Raw genomic sequence first — 17,326 nt, forward strand, 5'->3', positions numbered from 1 at the left:
TTTAAATATAAGAAAGCATACATTGCCATTCAAAATAGCATATACTTTACTGCTAAAATAAGTGGAGCACTTGACAACTGCTATAGGGGCTTAAAATGTTCAAGTGGGCAAGAGAAATGCTATGAACAAAGGCACGAAAGCAACAGGAACAGAAATACACGCAGAATGTGAGGAAACCAGCCCAGCTTTACTAGAGGGTCGTGCTGGAAAGCTTGCTCCCAAATATCAAAGACCTGTGAATCACACTTTGAGGAGGTTGGCCTTTCCTCTAAAGGCAGTAGGACTTTGTTATGTGCAAGCAGTAACATGATTTTAGAAAGACTAACCTGGCAGTAATATGCAAAGTAGTTGAAGGACAGAGAGAACTGAGACAGGAATCAGAAAGCTACTTCAGTTACCTACCTAGAAAGAGATAAAGTCCTGCAGTAAGGTCACTGGCAATAACAAGGGGGAGAAGGGATCAAACAAATGGTTGAAAGGACTTGGCAGCTGATGGTTATGAGAAAGAAGGATGGATTTGAGAAAGCAGGAACAATTAAGGATGAGATTGTTTCAGCCACTATGAGTGAAAGTACTAGAAGTTAAATATGACTCAGCAATTCTCATCCTTAATACTTGAGACCGTGAAAAATTCCTATTTTAATTATGGAAAATGTTTGACAAATGACTCCAACTAGAGGATTCTTATGACAAGAGTCCTATTAAACCATATGGTAACTTACCAGGCTACAATATTCTAACCTAATTCCAAACATGACACTGAATTCAGGCTTCACATTTTATTCCAGTGTTCAGTAAGGACTTCTCATGAGTTTGAAAAACACCAGATCAGTTGATGATACTAAAATGCTTTGCAATAACATCCAGTACCAAATCAGAAAGAAGCTTTAGGTTGAGCCATTTAAGTGTTGAATAAAGGGTTTGGCTATTTCTGCTCTCACATTATTATCAACTAAAAATTGAGAATGTACTTTAATTTAAAAATCCTAATGTACTTAACATTTATCATATGAAATTTTTGACTGCAGTTTTATCTTGCAAAAAAAGGGTGAGGGTGTGAGCACATTCCCTCAGTTACCATGATTATTCAGTTTAAAAGCACACCTCACAGGTTTTGTTTTGTTTTGTTTTTTATAAATTTATTTATTTATTTTGTTTATTTATTGGCTGCCTTGGGTCTTTGTTGCTGCACATGGGCTTTCTCTAGTTGCTGCGAGCAGGGGCTACTCTTCATTGTGGTGCACAGGCTCTTCGTAGTGGCTTCTCTTGTTGTGGAGCACGGGCCCTAGGCGCATGGGCTTCAACAGTTGTGGCACATGGGCTAAGTAGCTGTGGCTCACGGGCTCTAGAGCACAGGCTCAATAGTTGTGGCGCACAGGCTTAGCTGCTCCATGGCATGTGGAATCTTCCCAGGGCAGGGCTCAAACCCATGTCCCCTGCATTGGCAGGCGAATTCTTTACCACTGCGCCACCTAGGAAGTCCTCACAGGGTTTCTTTGATTAATAATAGTAATTCAGCTTAAAAATATGAAAGGTCTGATCAAAAGTTATCAAAAATAAATTTTCTTTTTTTCCTCTTACAGTATTATTTCTTTTATGAAAATGTAATGTTCTCTGGGCAAAAAAACTCTAGGCACAATCTATTAATAAATTAATAACTAATTAATGAATTTATTCATGCACTCATCAAACATTTGTTAATTTTCCACTATGTTCCAGGCACCAGGATGGGAAATAGCTGATGTAAGAAGGACACTCTGACCCTCCTTTGTCCCCCTGAAAGCAGGAAATGAATTTCCCATGAAAAAGATACCCTCTCTGTACCAAGAAGGTAGAAGGCATCCTTATCACCAGAAATAGGAAATTTAGGGCTCAGAAGGCTATATAAACAAACCTCGTTTCTTCTTCACTTAATTACTACCCTAAGCCCAAACTGCTTTGTGTTGTCAATTCTTCATAATTTTATTGTTTCTTTGGCTAAAAGGTAAAAAGCTGCCTGTTTTGGTCACTTCTTTGAGTTTCATATTTTTATGGGGCTTCTGCATCTACAAAATTAAATCTGTTGTTTTTCTCCTGTTAAACTGTCTCATGTCAATTTAATTAAAGGACCTAAAAGGGAAGAAGGGAAAAGCTTTCTGCCCCTATACCATCCCAAAAGGTAAATACAATCAGAAATAGAGAATCAATGAGGAAAGAGAAGTTAGAAGCTAAAGATAAAGTTGTAGGCATTAACACAGTGGTGATACTTGAAGCCATAAGAATACATAAGGTTGCTCAGCACAGGAGACAGAGGAGTAGAGCCTAACCTCCAGGAATACCCAAGTACTCCCCTAGGGCTAAAAGTTGTTTTCTATGACACCAGCCATGAAGAGCTAGAAGAAATGTTAAAATCATTAAAACAGTAAGATATATACATAGGAGAAAGCATAGCATAAGGGATAAAAATATCGGCTTAAAAAATAGATTTTAAACAAATGAACTGTAAGAATATAAAGCAGCAGCGTGTCAATAACAGAAAATCCTATGAGAAAAAACCCAGACTTACTGTTGGATCCTGTGTCTCTCTGAGTTTGTGTGTAAATGATAACAATTTGTCCAAAGCTTCCTGAGGCATATTTGGGACCTATTTTAAGAGAGAATTAAGGAAAGAAAGAAAAAAGTGAGATATATGATCAATCAACCTGAAATTATGGCTACTTATCAAACAATATTAGAATTATATTTTTAGAAAGTCTCTGATAATAGGTGTCATGTTTAACCTGTGGATAAATTTGCCTTTTCATCTTCTCAGGAAACACGTCTGCCTGTGCTTTCTCTTTAAGAATCAGGTAAGGAAGATGTGGCACATATATACTATGGAATACTACTCAGCAATAAAAAAGAATGAAATAATGCAATCTGCAGCAACATGGATGCAGCTAGAGATTATCATACTAAGTGAAGTAAGTCAGAAAGGGAACGACAAATGCCCAATGATATCATTTACATGTGCAATCTAAAATATGACACAAATGAGCCTATCTATGAAACAGAAACAGAATCACAGACAGAGAATAGACGGGTGGCTGCCAAGGGGGAGGAGGGTGGGAAAGGGATGGACTAGGAGCTTGGGATTAGCAGATGCAATCTAGTGTATACAGAATGGATAAACAACAAGGTCCTACTGTAGAGCACAAGGAACTCTATTCAATATCCTATGATAGACCACAATGAAAAAGAATATGAAAAAATGTATATAATGTATAACGCAGTCACCCTTCTGTACAGTAGTAATTAACACAACATTGTAAATCAACTATACTTCAATTTAAAAAAATCAGGTAATTAAAACCAGGCCACTCTTCACTTACAATTCCATCAGCAGGATAAAACTGAAAGCAGCCTCTAACCAATTAAAAACTGGCATATAGTGTATCCACAAGAAAGTTTTCATAGACTATATCCTTTTTTGTTAGCTTCAACTCTAATTTTGGCACTTTTCTTACTGAAACCAAACTCCTTCATTTAGTAGTAATCCTATATCTATATCTACTAAGAGATAAAAGGTATCCTCGTATAAAGGGCGGGTGCTCAAGCTGTCCATTTTCTCAAGGTAAAATTTAAAACCACATACCTGTGGGGGGCGGTGGGGGGGTGGATTGGGAGTTGGGATTAGCAGATGCAAACTATTATACAGAGAATGGATAAACAACAAGGTCCTACTGTAGAGCACAAGGAATTATATTCAATATCTTGTGATAAACCACAATGGAAAAGAATATGAAAAAGAATGTGCATATATGCATTACTGAATCACTTCGCTGGACTGTAGAAATTAACACAACATTGTAAATTAAACATATTTCAATAAAATAAATTTAAAAAAAAACAAAAACTACATACCTGAAGGGCATGATCTAGTTACCAACAAACTCTGAAGAACAGTTGCCCCAAAACAATTGATTGTTTTTAAGTACACCAGTTTTAATCTAATTAAATATGTATTTGAATTGAATAATAAGAAATTTTTACTTAAATAATAAGTTTAAAATTTTAGGTTAAAAAGAGCAGAAGAAGATGTTAGAACAATGACTGCTATAATGTGACTATTTCAGAAATAAACTGCTCAGCGTTTCTTTGGGCATTTAAATAATTGGAACTTTTAAAATTCTAAACTCTGTTCAGTACATACTCATTTGTTCTTTAAATCAATCCTGTGATGTAAGAAGCGGTATCATCCCCATCTTCAGATGAAGAGACTACGGTTGACTAATTTACCCAAGATCTACAAGCTAATAAGTAGTGGATTTGACATTTAAAGGAAGTTGTTTGACTTTAAACCCTATGCCCTTATCCACAACCATGCTTATAAGACGTAAAATTAATTAATTCATTTTGGTATTTCAAAGGGGATGAGTGCATTTATGTAAAAAGTTAATTATTAGTGATCTAGAATAGTACTGCCCAGCAGAACTTTCTATGATGATGGGAATGTTCTCTATCTATGCTATCGGCCACTTGAAATAAGACAGAGAAACTGAATTTTTAAATTTGATTTAATGTGGTTACTGCTACTACACTGAATAGTGCAGTTCTACAACTCAAAAGCGCTAAACCCAAAGCTTGGTTAAGGCAGACACTGCGATAATAGTTCACATACACTACAAGCCACTAGACAACTAATCATTTAAATACAGGATATATTATAATCCTGAGGGGATCAGGACTGCTTAGTATTTTCTACAGAATCTAAGAAACTAAAATATATTTGGCTTCCCCTTACAGTAGAAACTTAAAACAGTCACCTTTGGCTGAACATAAAAGCAAAAGGAATCCCCAAACTGCCCCCGCCTGAGGAAAATGGAGAGACAGCCTACGTCCGTGGTTCTCAAAGTGTGGTTCCCAGAGCAGCATCAGCACCACCTGAGAACTTCAGAAATGCAAATTCTCATGTTCCATCCCAGAACCACTGACTCAGCAATCTGTCATTTAACAAGCCCTCCAGATGATCCTGAAGAATGTTGACGTCTGCGAACCATTTTATGAGGAAATTTGGAAATAAATAGTGAGAAAAGCCAAAAATATCCAACTCTGCTGAGGCAGGTGTCAAAAATGCCTTAAAAAGAGAACAGCTGAAGGCAACAGGCTAGAGCTGGCCTCCCTCTTACCATTTCCTTAATCACTTGGATTTCTTCACTTTTGACAAGTGGTTTCATGTAATGGAAAAAGAACATGGTTAAGAATTCTGGTCCCAGCCACTGCTGTGTTGTGCTTCCAATAACAGGGGGTTCTGCCAAGGCGATGATTCTGAAGGAGGGGTGGACAGGAAAAATCGATCTAAAAGGGAAAAAAAAATTCAAAACATACCTTTTATGTTAGAAGTTAGGTCACGGTAGCTAAAACCTAGGCAATAATAAGGCTATACTACAGTCAAAGCTATTACCCAAAGAAAAAGCTTTGAAAAAAACAAAAGTCAGGACATTCTAAAAACCTAAGATTAACACAAAAGAAGAATCGCCAACTGTTAATATACGATGTACCACATCCACTGATGAAACTCCAATCCTGGCACAAACCACTGTTTTGGATGTGTTGCTATGCCTACAATAAATTTTCCCCATAGTCCTTTGAAACATAACCCCAAACAGTTCATATTCAAAATCTTCTATCTTGCAAAGGAACCCACTCTATGTCAGTCATAGAAAGACCAAGAAGTATGATTCAGGATGAGGAGACGTTTTACAACACAGAAAATTTATGTAGCATAAGGGATCAGATTAAAATTAAAATTTGGATTAACAATAAGAATAGTTAGGTCTTAAAAAGGGATAGAAAAGTGAACTCCCATATAATTCATTCTTTTGTCATTTTATAGGAAATGGTATGATTTTTGAAGTGATCCTTTGATAAATCTGCTAGGGAATGTGAGGATTAAATACTCTAGGACACAGAAAGGAATCAGAGGAATCAGATAACACTTCCCATGGTTTGTGAAATTACTGGAGCCATTTTTTTTTTTTTTTGTATTTGTTTTTTTTAAGCTCTTTATTGGAGACTTGAGCAGTTTTTGAAGAAGGAGCTACAAACCATTTATCATGATCTAATCATGAGTAATATTGCCAGTTCATATCAATTTTCAAAATTGCAGTGCAAATAAACCTTTTGAGGGTTATATCATCCTTGCTGAGAAAGGAGAGATGAAACTCAAAACCTGCAAAGATCTTCAGAACAACGAAAATAAAGGGACCTAAGTGGCATTTCTTCATTGCCACTATTATGATAGAACTCAACAGTTACGTGATTGGGCAGCGAGAATATCAGGAGATAGGACATGTGTAGAGAGAATCAAATAAATACTCTGAAGATATCAGGTAAGAAAAAGTCCTCCCCATACAAAAAGTAGGTCCACTGAGTCCCTGAATGCATGATCTGTAGTTTTAGGGCGCCACAGCATAATCTGTAAGTCAGGGAAAAGCAATTTCTAGAAATGGTCATATGAAAAGTCTGGATGAATTCATAAAAACTACCAAATACCATTTCATTTCTCCATGTAAGAAAAGAAAAAAAGACTTCTTTTTCCCAAGCATGGCATGGAGATGATCTGTCCAAAGCAGTTGTTCTAGGAAAAGAGGAAAGGATAACAACAAAGGTAATGCCTGAAGGTCCTGAGGGTACCAAGATCACTCAGGATTGCTAGTAATTAGACAGTCACATAACAGAACCGGACAGAGAAAATGCTATGATCTGAAAGCTAAAAGGGAAGGTTATTCCATTTTCCACTTCTGCTAAGTGGTTTGCTGCAATGCAGAAAAGTCTGCGTCATGGCCCAGCAACAGGTGTTGGATTCATCCTTGATCCTCCTCTCTCCTAGTTGGGACAAAAGAAGCGGGGAGAAACAGAGCCTGCTTATTTGTACTTTGCTCAAAATTAAAGCTGCAAACGTACTTTTTTACTCAAGACAGTGAGGGATGCTAAAGTAATACTAATAAACAAAGCCAAAATCCAACGAGCAAGCCAAATTTACATCCTTAAACCAATAAGACAGGAAGAGGTAGCACAGCTGAGTTGTAAATATAGGCCCAGAAGAACAATTAACATGAAAGCAACCTAGGTAGTTCAAACTAATATAGGGGAATGATTATTGCTTATGACATATATTGTCTGTGGCTTGCTTTTTGGTACTGACTCTAGCAGGGTCCCCAAGTGAGCTGGATCAAATTAAAGGGGCCAGTTTGTGAGACAGCTGTTGTGTCAGGCAGAGAAGTGTACGCTGACTATAAAAACAGCCATCAAACTACTGAATAACAGGATGAGAAGGACCTTTTTGTTAGGATCTCTGCAAAGGCTTCCTTACATATAAATAGGTCATATGGAAAGTTATTTCCTGATGAAGTTAGGTTCTCCAACTCAGAAAGTTAGAGAGCAGAGTATTCCTGAGGATCAGCTATGTACTTTCAGGTGATCTGACAGACTGGTGGGTAACACAAAGGCTGAAGAAGTGGTACATAATTGAGAATTAGGAAACACGCACTATGAAAATTTTAAATCAAGGTTAATTTCAATTTTACTAGAGTTTAACAACAAATAACAAATGAAACTAAAGATATGGAACTTCAGATAAACAGATATTATTTCATAAAGGTTAAAAAATTTCAAAGCAAAAGATCTTTTACAAAGACTTAAAAAAATTAAAATATTAAAATTCAATATGTTTGGGGACATAAGTTTTTAGAGAGTAGTTTCCAATGCTTCTCAGCAATAAAAAAGAGTAAGTTATTGATATACATAACAACATGGAATATCTCAAAATAATTATGTTGAGTGAAAGAAGCCCAACCCAAAAGAGTGCATACTGGGTGACTCCATTTCTATAAATCTCTAGAAAATACAAGTTATATACAATAACAGGAGGCAGCTTCCTAGGGATAGAAGAGGAGGGTGGGAAGAAGGGAGAGAGAGAAATCACAAAGGGGTCTGAGGACATTTTGGGGATCCGAGATGTAGTCGTTCTCTCGATTGTTGTGATGGTCTCATAGGTGTATAGAAATGTCAAATATTATCAAACTATGCACTTTAAATATGCAGTTTTTAACTTGTCAATTACACCTCAGCAAAGCTCTAATAAAACAAAAACTTCAATAAATTTCTATCTTTTGAAGGAAATTATATGCTCCATTTTGTCAAATATGTTTAATAAGGAACTTGAAATGATAATACAGAAGGTTTTTATAAAGATACTAATCATAAAATGGAAGATAATTTTGTAGCTGGTCTTCCACACTATAATACTAATATTCCAACTCAGAACCTGGAGGTTGGGCTTCCCTGGTAGCATGATAGTTAAGAATCCGCCTGCCAATGCAGGGGACATGGGTTCAATCCCTGGTCCAGGAAGATCCCACATACTGTGGAGCAAGTAAGCCCGCGCACCACAACTACTGAGCCTGGGTTCTACAGCCTGCGAGCCACAACTAATGAGCCCACACTCCACAACTACTGAAGCCCACACGCCTAGAGCCCATGCTCTACAACAAGAGAAGCCACTGCAATGAGAAGCCCACGTGTCACAATGAAGAGTAGCCCCCGCTCTCCGCATCTACAGATAGCCTACATGCAGCAACAAAGACCCAATACAGGCAATAAAAATAAATAAATAAATAAATTTATAAAAAAAAAACCAAACTGAAGGTTATGCAGTTCTGTACAATGGTCCATAGTTCTCCTTTTTTGTAACATAGCAAACTGCATGGACACATTCCTAACTCATCTTTATACCATACAATGTCTAGTATGATAGGTAGGTAGATAGATAGATAGATAAATGTATTGTTGTTAATAATCATCATTGCAAGAAACTTTGAAGACCTTTGATGTCAAGGAGAAAACAAAGATAAGTGATAAGAACAGGGAAAAATGGTTCCCCATCCAAAAGCAGAACAGCTACTCTAAATCTGGCCTTGAGTCAATCTTTCAGAAAAGGTGCATTCTTGTATCAAATATGTGATATACTTGTGCATTAAAAAAGACAAAAGCAATACACACAATAATAAGTAATTAGACCCTTCATAGGCACAGAGTTTAGAACCTTCCCTTGACCATAAAAATGTTTAGGATTACTTTTCAAAATCAGGATTTGCTTATGGCGCTTTGTTTTAAGAATCAAACACAAAGGCTTGGGCATAAACTCCTGGATCTACCTTGAATTTTGTTAAAGATTTACACAGCCTAATTTTCTAGCAAAGGGATCCTGAGGTTTCTCAGGGAGGTAGCAGAGAATGTTCGAATCCGAACTCTCTTCAAACAGAAGCAAGAGTAAAAGGGTCCAGGGAATCGAATCAATTGAGGATTGTGCCCAATGTCCACTTACGGTTCACAACTGATTAATGAAAACTGGGAGATTATAAACCATCTTCAATGTTCAATCACAATCAATAAAAAAAATTCAATAAAAACACAGAAACATTAGAGAATATATAATTACAACCGAGACTACGCCCCCCCCCCCAATCTTTATTGCTTCCCTGAGATAACCAGAAGCCTTTTCTTGGTAAAATAAACTATTAGTAATTCAAAAAAACTGTCACCGCCACCCCCCACCCCCCGCTCCCGTCCGCCATCTAAGCTCTGACCAACAGCAGGAAGGGACACATTTAGCAGCCTATAGTATTTCTACTCCCCCTTTCCTCAAAGAAGTTTTTCTCAGCAAAGGAAGTAGTTCTATTTTGGTCCTTATTTCCTGTGAGAAATGCAGGCATGGTGCCTGGTGTGCGTGGCCATCAGGTTATTTCTAACCACCACGTCCACAGTATTCCTGGCGTCTTGCAATAGAAGAAGGAAAGTTTCTAACATTTCTTAAGCTATTGCTAAGGGAACATTAGCTATGTCATTACCTGCCAAGAATACCTGAGGAGCACTATGGAAACGATCAAGGTATATGATCTTGGTGAAGAATCAGAACACAATGCAGGTCAGCAAAGGAGTCAAACGTAATTGTACAGAAACTCGGTTTCATACTATGAAGTTGAATGGCTTGGTAGTAGCTGTTAATTACGAGACCCTATGTTATCAGACTTGTCATTAAAAGCCAAAGTATTCCCAATTAGTAGGTTCATAAAAGGAAACACTACTAGTTCAGAAAGTTATCTAAAACTGGATAAATAGAATTATTTTACCTTGAGCCTTCTAGAATTTATTCTAGGTTAAGATTTATTCATTATTCAAAAACATTTACTAAGTGACCTACTATGGGTCAGGTATTGTGACATTCGAAACAATGAGATGAAGTATAGAGCAAGACAGAGTCTGGACAACATTAAAGTCCTAGGTTCCAGTTATTTTCTGAGGCCCAAGTGCATCCTCTCCCTTCCTTTGAACATGTGAGATGTCCCAAAATTCCTTTTAGCAACAATTTAAGGTTTTTCTTTTCTTGCTGTTACTTGTAACTACAGGATTCCTGCCAAACGCAAATATAAAAATTGTTCCTATTTGAAAGCCAAAAGGTATCTAAATTTACCAAACTGGGTCTAGAGGCAAAGAAGCTTAAATGACTTCCTTTCATTCTACCTTTGATCTTTTTCTCTATCCCAAAATTCCCCACAAAGAAACAAAGCATTAATAGCTGAGTTTACTTAAAGACAAGGAGAATAGTAATCACTTTGCTGAACTTCAGTTCTGTGCTGAGGTACACAACGAAAGGATGGAAGACTTAGGTTATGAGTTTCTAATTTATAGTTCAAATGCTAATGCCAAGAGTGACATATTAGATATGGAAAGAATACAGGTTCCACTCAGCTAGGTAAGAGGTCATATCACTTACAAGAACAGCTCATGAAACAAATTAATTTTCTCACAGGGTACAAATTTCCCACTTTTTATGATATCTTATATCCTTTTAGTCGAGCTGCCCGCTCTCTACCCAATGAACACAGCCTTGAAAGATATAGTCAAGTGGTTTAAAGAATCTAACCTATTAGAACCCTAAAGAGAAGATATTTATTCTCAGAAAGACAAAATGGGGTATACAAAATTAAAGCAAAGTTAACTAGGAAAAGGTAAAGAAATTTACTAACATTCCACATCATCAGAATGAGGCAGATTGTGTAATACAACTGTGTTTAACAACAAAATAGAGAAAAACTGGTTACAATCATAAGAAAATAATGTGTTTCTGAGGTCAAAAAAAAAGAAGGAATGTTGATAAGGAGAACAGGAATAGGTTTTCAACTGGTAGAAATATTTCAGACAGAGGGGAGATTCCATTTTTAGACATCTCGCCTCTGAATAGCCAATAAAGTTCTGACAAATTGATGGAATGTAAGAGAAAGAATGAGAAGTTCAGCCCAGGGGATTCAACATATAACTGATGAAAGTTACAGAAAGAGAGACCAGAGGAAATGTGAGAGTGGCAGTGGAGAGGGATCTAGGACGACATGTATGCTATACCTATTGAGTGCCACAAGTCCAGATTAGGTCTAGTGACAACATGCCATGGAAGAAAGATGAAATAGACAGAAGATGAAATTGATAGAATACCTGATGTGCCTGAATGTGCTGAGAGGAGATTTAGACAACAGAGGAAGTGTCTGGGATGAAAAAGTGATAGGCAGAAAATAAGGTTGGAGAGAGGAGATCAAGGTGGCAGAGTAGGAGGAAGCTGAGCTCACCTCCCCCACAAACACATCAAAAACACATCTACATGCAATTCTCACTGCAGACAAACTGGAGACTGACAGAAAGACTCTTGTACAACCAAGGGTGTAAAGAAAGATCCACACAGGTTTGGGTAGGAAGGGAAGAGAAGCAATCAGATTGGAACTTATATGCCTGAAAGGGGACACAGAAGAAGAAAGAGATTACACAGGCTCAGAGATCCTCCCTGGGGAGTGAGCAGTTCAAAACATATAACAGGCACCCCAGCCCTGGGGTCTGACTCTGGGAAGATAAGTCCTCCTAGCCAGCTTGCAAACCAGTGGGACTTACAGGGGGGCTCTAAGAAACCTTGACTGTCCTTGTGAAGAAGGCAAACACACTTGCTTACTCCCAGGAACAAGGTGGAGGAAGCAAACAGAAACTGCCTGGGGTTCTGGTTGGTTTCCAGCAACTGCCCCAGAGCCCATCCCTGCTGGCACTAAGTGCCTGCTCCAGTCCATCTAGCTCCATCACAGCTCCACACTAGGGAGAAGCCTGTCTCTGCAGAGAAGAGTGCTCAGTTGGGGGGAGGAGGGGGATGGAACCACCTCAGACCCAGCACAACATCCGAAACAGGCAAGGGTGGCCATTATCGGTGTTTGTGGAGATGCCAAATCAGGAGCAGTCTAGAGACCTGACTTGCCGGCTGGGATCTCCCCAACCCACACTCCAGCCCAAGTCAAGTGCATGCTTTGGCCCCTCTTGCTCTAGAGCCACTCCCCTCTTGGATAAAGATGCTGTTGCTGGGAGGTGGGAGTGAGCACACTTGGAGAGAATGCAATGAGCTCAGACCCAGCCCTCCAGGCTTCTGTTCCGGCACCTTGGGACCCAGCCCTGACTCCAATAGGGCAGTGACAGCCACACAGAATAGGAGAAGTCCTGGCACACTCGCACCTGGCTCTGGCTCTAGCCTCTCCATCTCTAGCCCCACCTCCCAACAAGGTGATAGCTACAAGCACACCCTAGGAAAAATCATGACCCATGTTCACTTCAGATCCAACTCTCCCACCAAAGCCACTGGGAACACCGAGTCTGCATAGGGATGCTCCCACACAAGGACACTCCTTCAAGGTGTAGGTAACTTAAAGGATAGGTAACTGTTTTACCTAATTTCCTCACAACAGAGAAAGTTAAGGAAAATGAGAAGATAGAGGAATTTGTTCCAAATGAAATAAGAAAAAAACTGGAAGAGTAATTAATAAAAGAGAATTAAGTAATTTACCAGATAAAGAGTTCAAAGCATTAACAATAAGAATACTAACTGAACTAAGCAAAAGAATAGATGAACACAGTAATAATTTTAAGAAGGAACTAGAAAATACAAAAAAGAACCAGTCAGAGCTGAAGAATTCAATAGCTGAAATGAAAAACACACTAGAAGGAATTAACAGCAGACTAGGTGATACGGAAGAATGCATAAGTAATCTTAAGGACAGAATAATGGAAATCACCCAATCAGAGAAGCAAAAAGAAAAAAAATTTAATGAAAACAGTTTAAGGGGCCTCTTAGACATCAGGCATACTAACATTATAGACACCTCAGAAGAAGACAGAGAGAAAACGGTTGAAAATGTATTTGATAAAATTATGGCTGAAAACATTCTGAACCTAAAGAAGGAAACAGATATCCAGGTACAGGAAGCACAGAGAGTCTGAAATGATATGAACCCAAGAAGACTCACATCTAGACATATCATAATTAAAATGGCAAAAGTTAAAGATAAAGAGAGACTTCTAAGGTCAGCAAGAGAAAAACAGTCACATACAAATCAAAACTTAAGAAGGGAGTGGCATGCTGAAAGAGAAAAACCTACACCCTAGGATACTCTACCCAGCAAGATTATTATTTAGAATTGAAGGAGAGACAAAGAACTTCTAAGACAAGCAAAAACTAATAGAGTTCATCAATACTAAACCGACTCTAACAGAAAGTTTAAAGAGTCATCTCAAGGTGGAAAAGAAAAGGCTACAAGAAGCAAGTATTTATAAGAAAGGAAAAATTCCACTAGTAAAAGCAAATATATAGTAAATACTGTGGGTTGATCACTTAAATAAGCTAGTATGAAGATTAAAAGACAAAAAATTTATAAAATCAACTATAACAACAATAAACAGTAAAGGGACAAACATGAAGATGTAAAATATGACATCAAAAACACAAAATGTAGGGGAAAAGAGGAAAAAAATGTAGCTCTTTTAGAAGGTATTTGAACTTAATGACTATCAACTTAAAACCAGAAGATATAGGTCAACTTACATGAACCCCATGGAAACCACAAATCAAAAACCTACAATGGATATACAAAAACTAGAGAGAAAGGAACAAAAGCATACCACTAAAGAAAATCATCAAATCACAAGGGAAGAAACTAAAAGAAGACAAAAAGAACAATGAAGAACTATAAAAAACGACCAGAAAACAAGTAACAAAATGGCAATAAGTACATACTTATCAATAATCACTTTAAAAGACACAGGTGGCTGATCAGATAAAAACAAAAAACAAGACACATCTATATGTTGCCTACAAGAGACTCACCTCAGAACTAAAGACTGAAAGTGAGGGGGTGGAAAAAGATATTTCATGCAAATGGAATTGACAAGAAAGCTGGGGCAGCAATAGTTGTATCAGACAAAGCAGACCTTAGAACAAAGTCTATAACAAAAGACAAAGAAGGGCATTATATAATGATAAAGGAAGCAATACAAGAGGCTATAACATTTAACATATATGCACCTAAAATGGGAGCACCTAAATTTATAAAGCATATATTAACAGACATAAGGGAGAAATTGACAACAATACAGTAATAGCAAGGGACTTTAACACCCCACTTACATCAATGGACAGATCATCCTGACAGAAAATCAATAAGGAAAAAGTGGTTTTAAACACATTAGACTAGATTGGACTTAACAGATATATATATACAACATTCTACACAAAAACAGCAGAATATGCACTCTTTTCAAGTGCACATGAAACGTTCTCCAGGAAAGGTCACATCCTAGACCACAAAACAAGTCTCTACAAATTTAAAAGGATAGAAATTATATCAAGTATTTTTTCCAAACACAATGGTATGAAACTAGAAATCAATTACAAGAAGAAAAATGGGAAAAACACAAACACATGGATACTAAACAACATGCTACTAAAAAAAACCTACGGATCAATGAAGACAAAGAGGAAACCAGAAAATATCTCAAACTGAAAATAAAAACACAACTTTCCAAAATCTATGTGACACAGCAAAAGCAGTTGTAGGAGGGAAGTTTATAGCAATATCGGCCTACCTCAAGAAACAAGAAAAATCTCAAACAACCTAACCTACCATCTAAAGGAATTAGAAAAAGAAGAACAAAGCCCAAAGTCAGTAAAAGGAAAGGAAAAATAAAGATCTGAGAGAAAAATGAGTAAAATAGAGACCAAAAAAAAAAAAAAAAAAAAAAAAAAAAAAAAAACAATGGAAAAGATCAATGAAAGCAAGAGGTGTCTTTTTTCTTTTTAAAGATAAACAAAATTGATAAGCCTTCAGCCAGGCTCATTAAGAAAGAAAAGAGAGGACCCAAACAAACAAAATAAGTAATGAAAGAGAAGTTACAACCACTATCACAGAGATTAAGAAGAAAAAAAAAAGGATACAATGAACAGTTACATGCCAACAAATTAGATAATGTAGAAGAAATGGATAACCTTCTAGACATATACACTCTCCCCAGACTGAATCAGGAAGAAATAGACAATCCTAACAGACCAATCACTAGCAGTGAAATTGAATTAGTAATCAAAAAAGTCCCAGCAAACAAAAGTCCAGGATTGGATAGCTTCACAGGGGAATTCTACCAAACATACAAAGAAGAGCTAATACCTATCCTTCTCTAACTATTCAAAAAAATTGGAGAGAAGGGAACACTCCCAAATTTGTTCTACAAGGCCACTTACCATTACCCTTATATCAAAACCAGGCAAAGACAGTACAAAAAAGAAACTTACAGGCTAACTTCTCTGATGAATATAGATGCAAAAATCCTCAACAAAATATTAGCAAACAAAATTCAACAATATACGAAATGATCATATACCACTATCAAGTGGGATTTATTCCAGGGATGCAAGGATGATTCAAAACTCACAAATGAATCAGTGTGATACACCACATCAAGAACAGTAAGGTTAGGAATCACATGATCATCTTGATAGATGCAGAAAAAGCATTTGACAAAATTCAACACCCATTCATGATAAAAACGCTCATCAAAGTTGGTATAGAGGGATCATATCTCAACATAATAGAGGCCATTCCTGACAAACCTACAGCAAACATTAACAAAACAAAAAAGCAACCTATGGAATGGGAGAAGATATTTGCAAATGATGTCTGATAAGACATTAATATCCAAAATACATGAACAGTTCATACAACTCAATACTGAAAAAGGAAACAACCTGAATGAAAAATGGCAGAAGATCTGAATCAATATTTTTCCAAAAAAGACATACCAATGGCTAACAGGCACATGAAAGGATGCTCAACATCACGAATCATTAGAGAAATGCAAATCAAAACCACAATGAGATATCAGCTCACATGGGTCTGGAAGGCTATCATCAAAAAGACCACAAATAATAAACGTTGTTGATGATGTGGAGAGAAGAGACCCCTAGTATACTGTTGGTGGAATGTAAATTGGTGCAGCCACTATGGAAAACTATGGAGGTTCCTCAAAATAACTAAAAATGCAACTACCACATGATCCAGCAATTCCACTCCTGGGTATATATCCAAAGAAAATGAAATTACTAATTTGAAAAGATGCACGCACCCTAATGTTCATGGAAGCATTATTTACAATGGTCACAATATGGAAACAACCTAGGTGCCCATCAACAGATAAATGGATAAAGAAGATATCGTACATACATAATGGAATATTACTTAACTATAAAAAAAATGAATTACTGCCATTTGCAGCAATGTGAATGAACCTAGAGAATATTATGCTAAGTGAAGAAATGTCAGACAAAGACAAATACTGTATGTTTTCACTTATATGAAGAATCTAAAAAGAACAAATATAACAAGCAGAAACAGACTCACAGACACAGAGAACAAACTAGTGGTTACCAGTGGGGAGAGGTGGCGGGGAGGAGCAAGATAGGGATAGAAGATTAAGATGTACAAAACTACAATGTATAAAATACGCTACAAGGATATATTGTACAACAGGGAATATAGCTAAGAGTTTATGACAACTTTAAATGGAACATAATCTATAAAAATAATGAATCACTACGTTGTACACCTGAAACTAATACTGTAAATCAACTATATTTCAATAAACACACACACACACACAAGTATTTTTGATAGCTGAATACTTACTAGTTGTCTTAAAAAAAAAGCCAATTGGAAAATTTACTTTTTTCATGCAAATAAAGTGTAAACTAACTTTATATTTGCCAACTTTTTAAAGCATCTTTCCCTTATTAATAAATCTGTGAGGCAGCAAGAAAAAAATAGGTTACTTCTTCATTTGTGTTCCCATAGCATTATGTAGAGATCGCTATTCTAACATTTAAAAGCTGCATTTTAATTTTTTTTTATTTGTATGTCTGCCTCTCTTCATATGTTGGCAATTATTAACTTTAGGAAAA

At 36.9% G+C, this 17,326-nt stretch overlaps 1 protein-coding gene across 1 annotated transcript in view; it reads right to left on the reverse strand.

Moving 5' to 3' along the window:
* VWA8 (von Willebrand factor A domain containing 8) overlaps window positions 1-17,326 on the reverse strand; it is a 340,198-nt gene that overhangs the window by 219,483 nt on the left and 103,389 nt on the right. The window contains exons 15-16 of the mRNA XM_057707109.1: window positions 5,148-5,316; window positions 2,546-2,623 (exon numbers count right to left, since the gene is read on the reverse strand). Of these exons, the coding sequence (XP_057563092.1) occupies window positions 2,546-2,623; window positions 5,148-5,316 (247 nt within the window). The remainder of the gene's footprint in view (window positions 1-2,545; window positions 2,624-5,147; window positions 5,317-17,326) is intronic.

This window comes from Hippopotamus amphibius, chromosome 14 (genome assembly GCF_030028045.1).
Source record: "Hippopotamus amphibius kiboko isolate mHipAmp2 chromosome 14, mHipAmp2.hap2, whole genome shotgun sequence".
Taxonomy (NCBI): Eukaryota; Metazoa; Chordata; class Mammalia; order Artiodactyla; family Hippopotamidae; genus Hippopotamus; species Hippopotamus amphibius.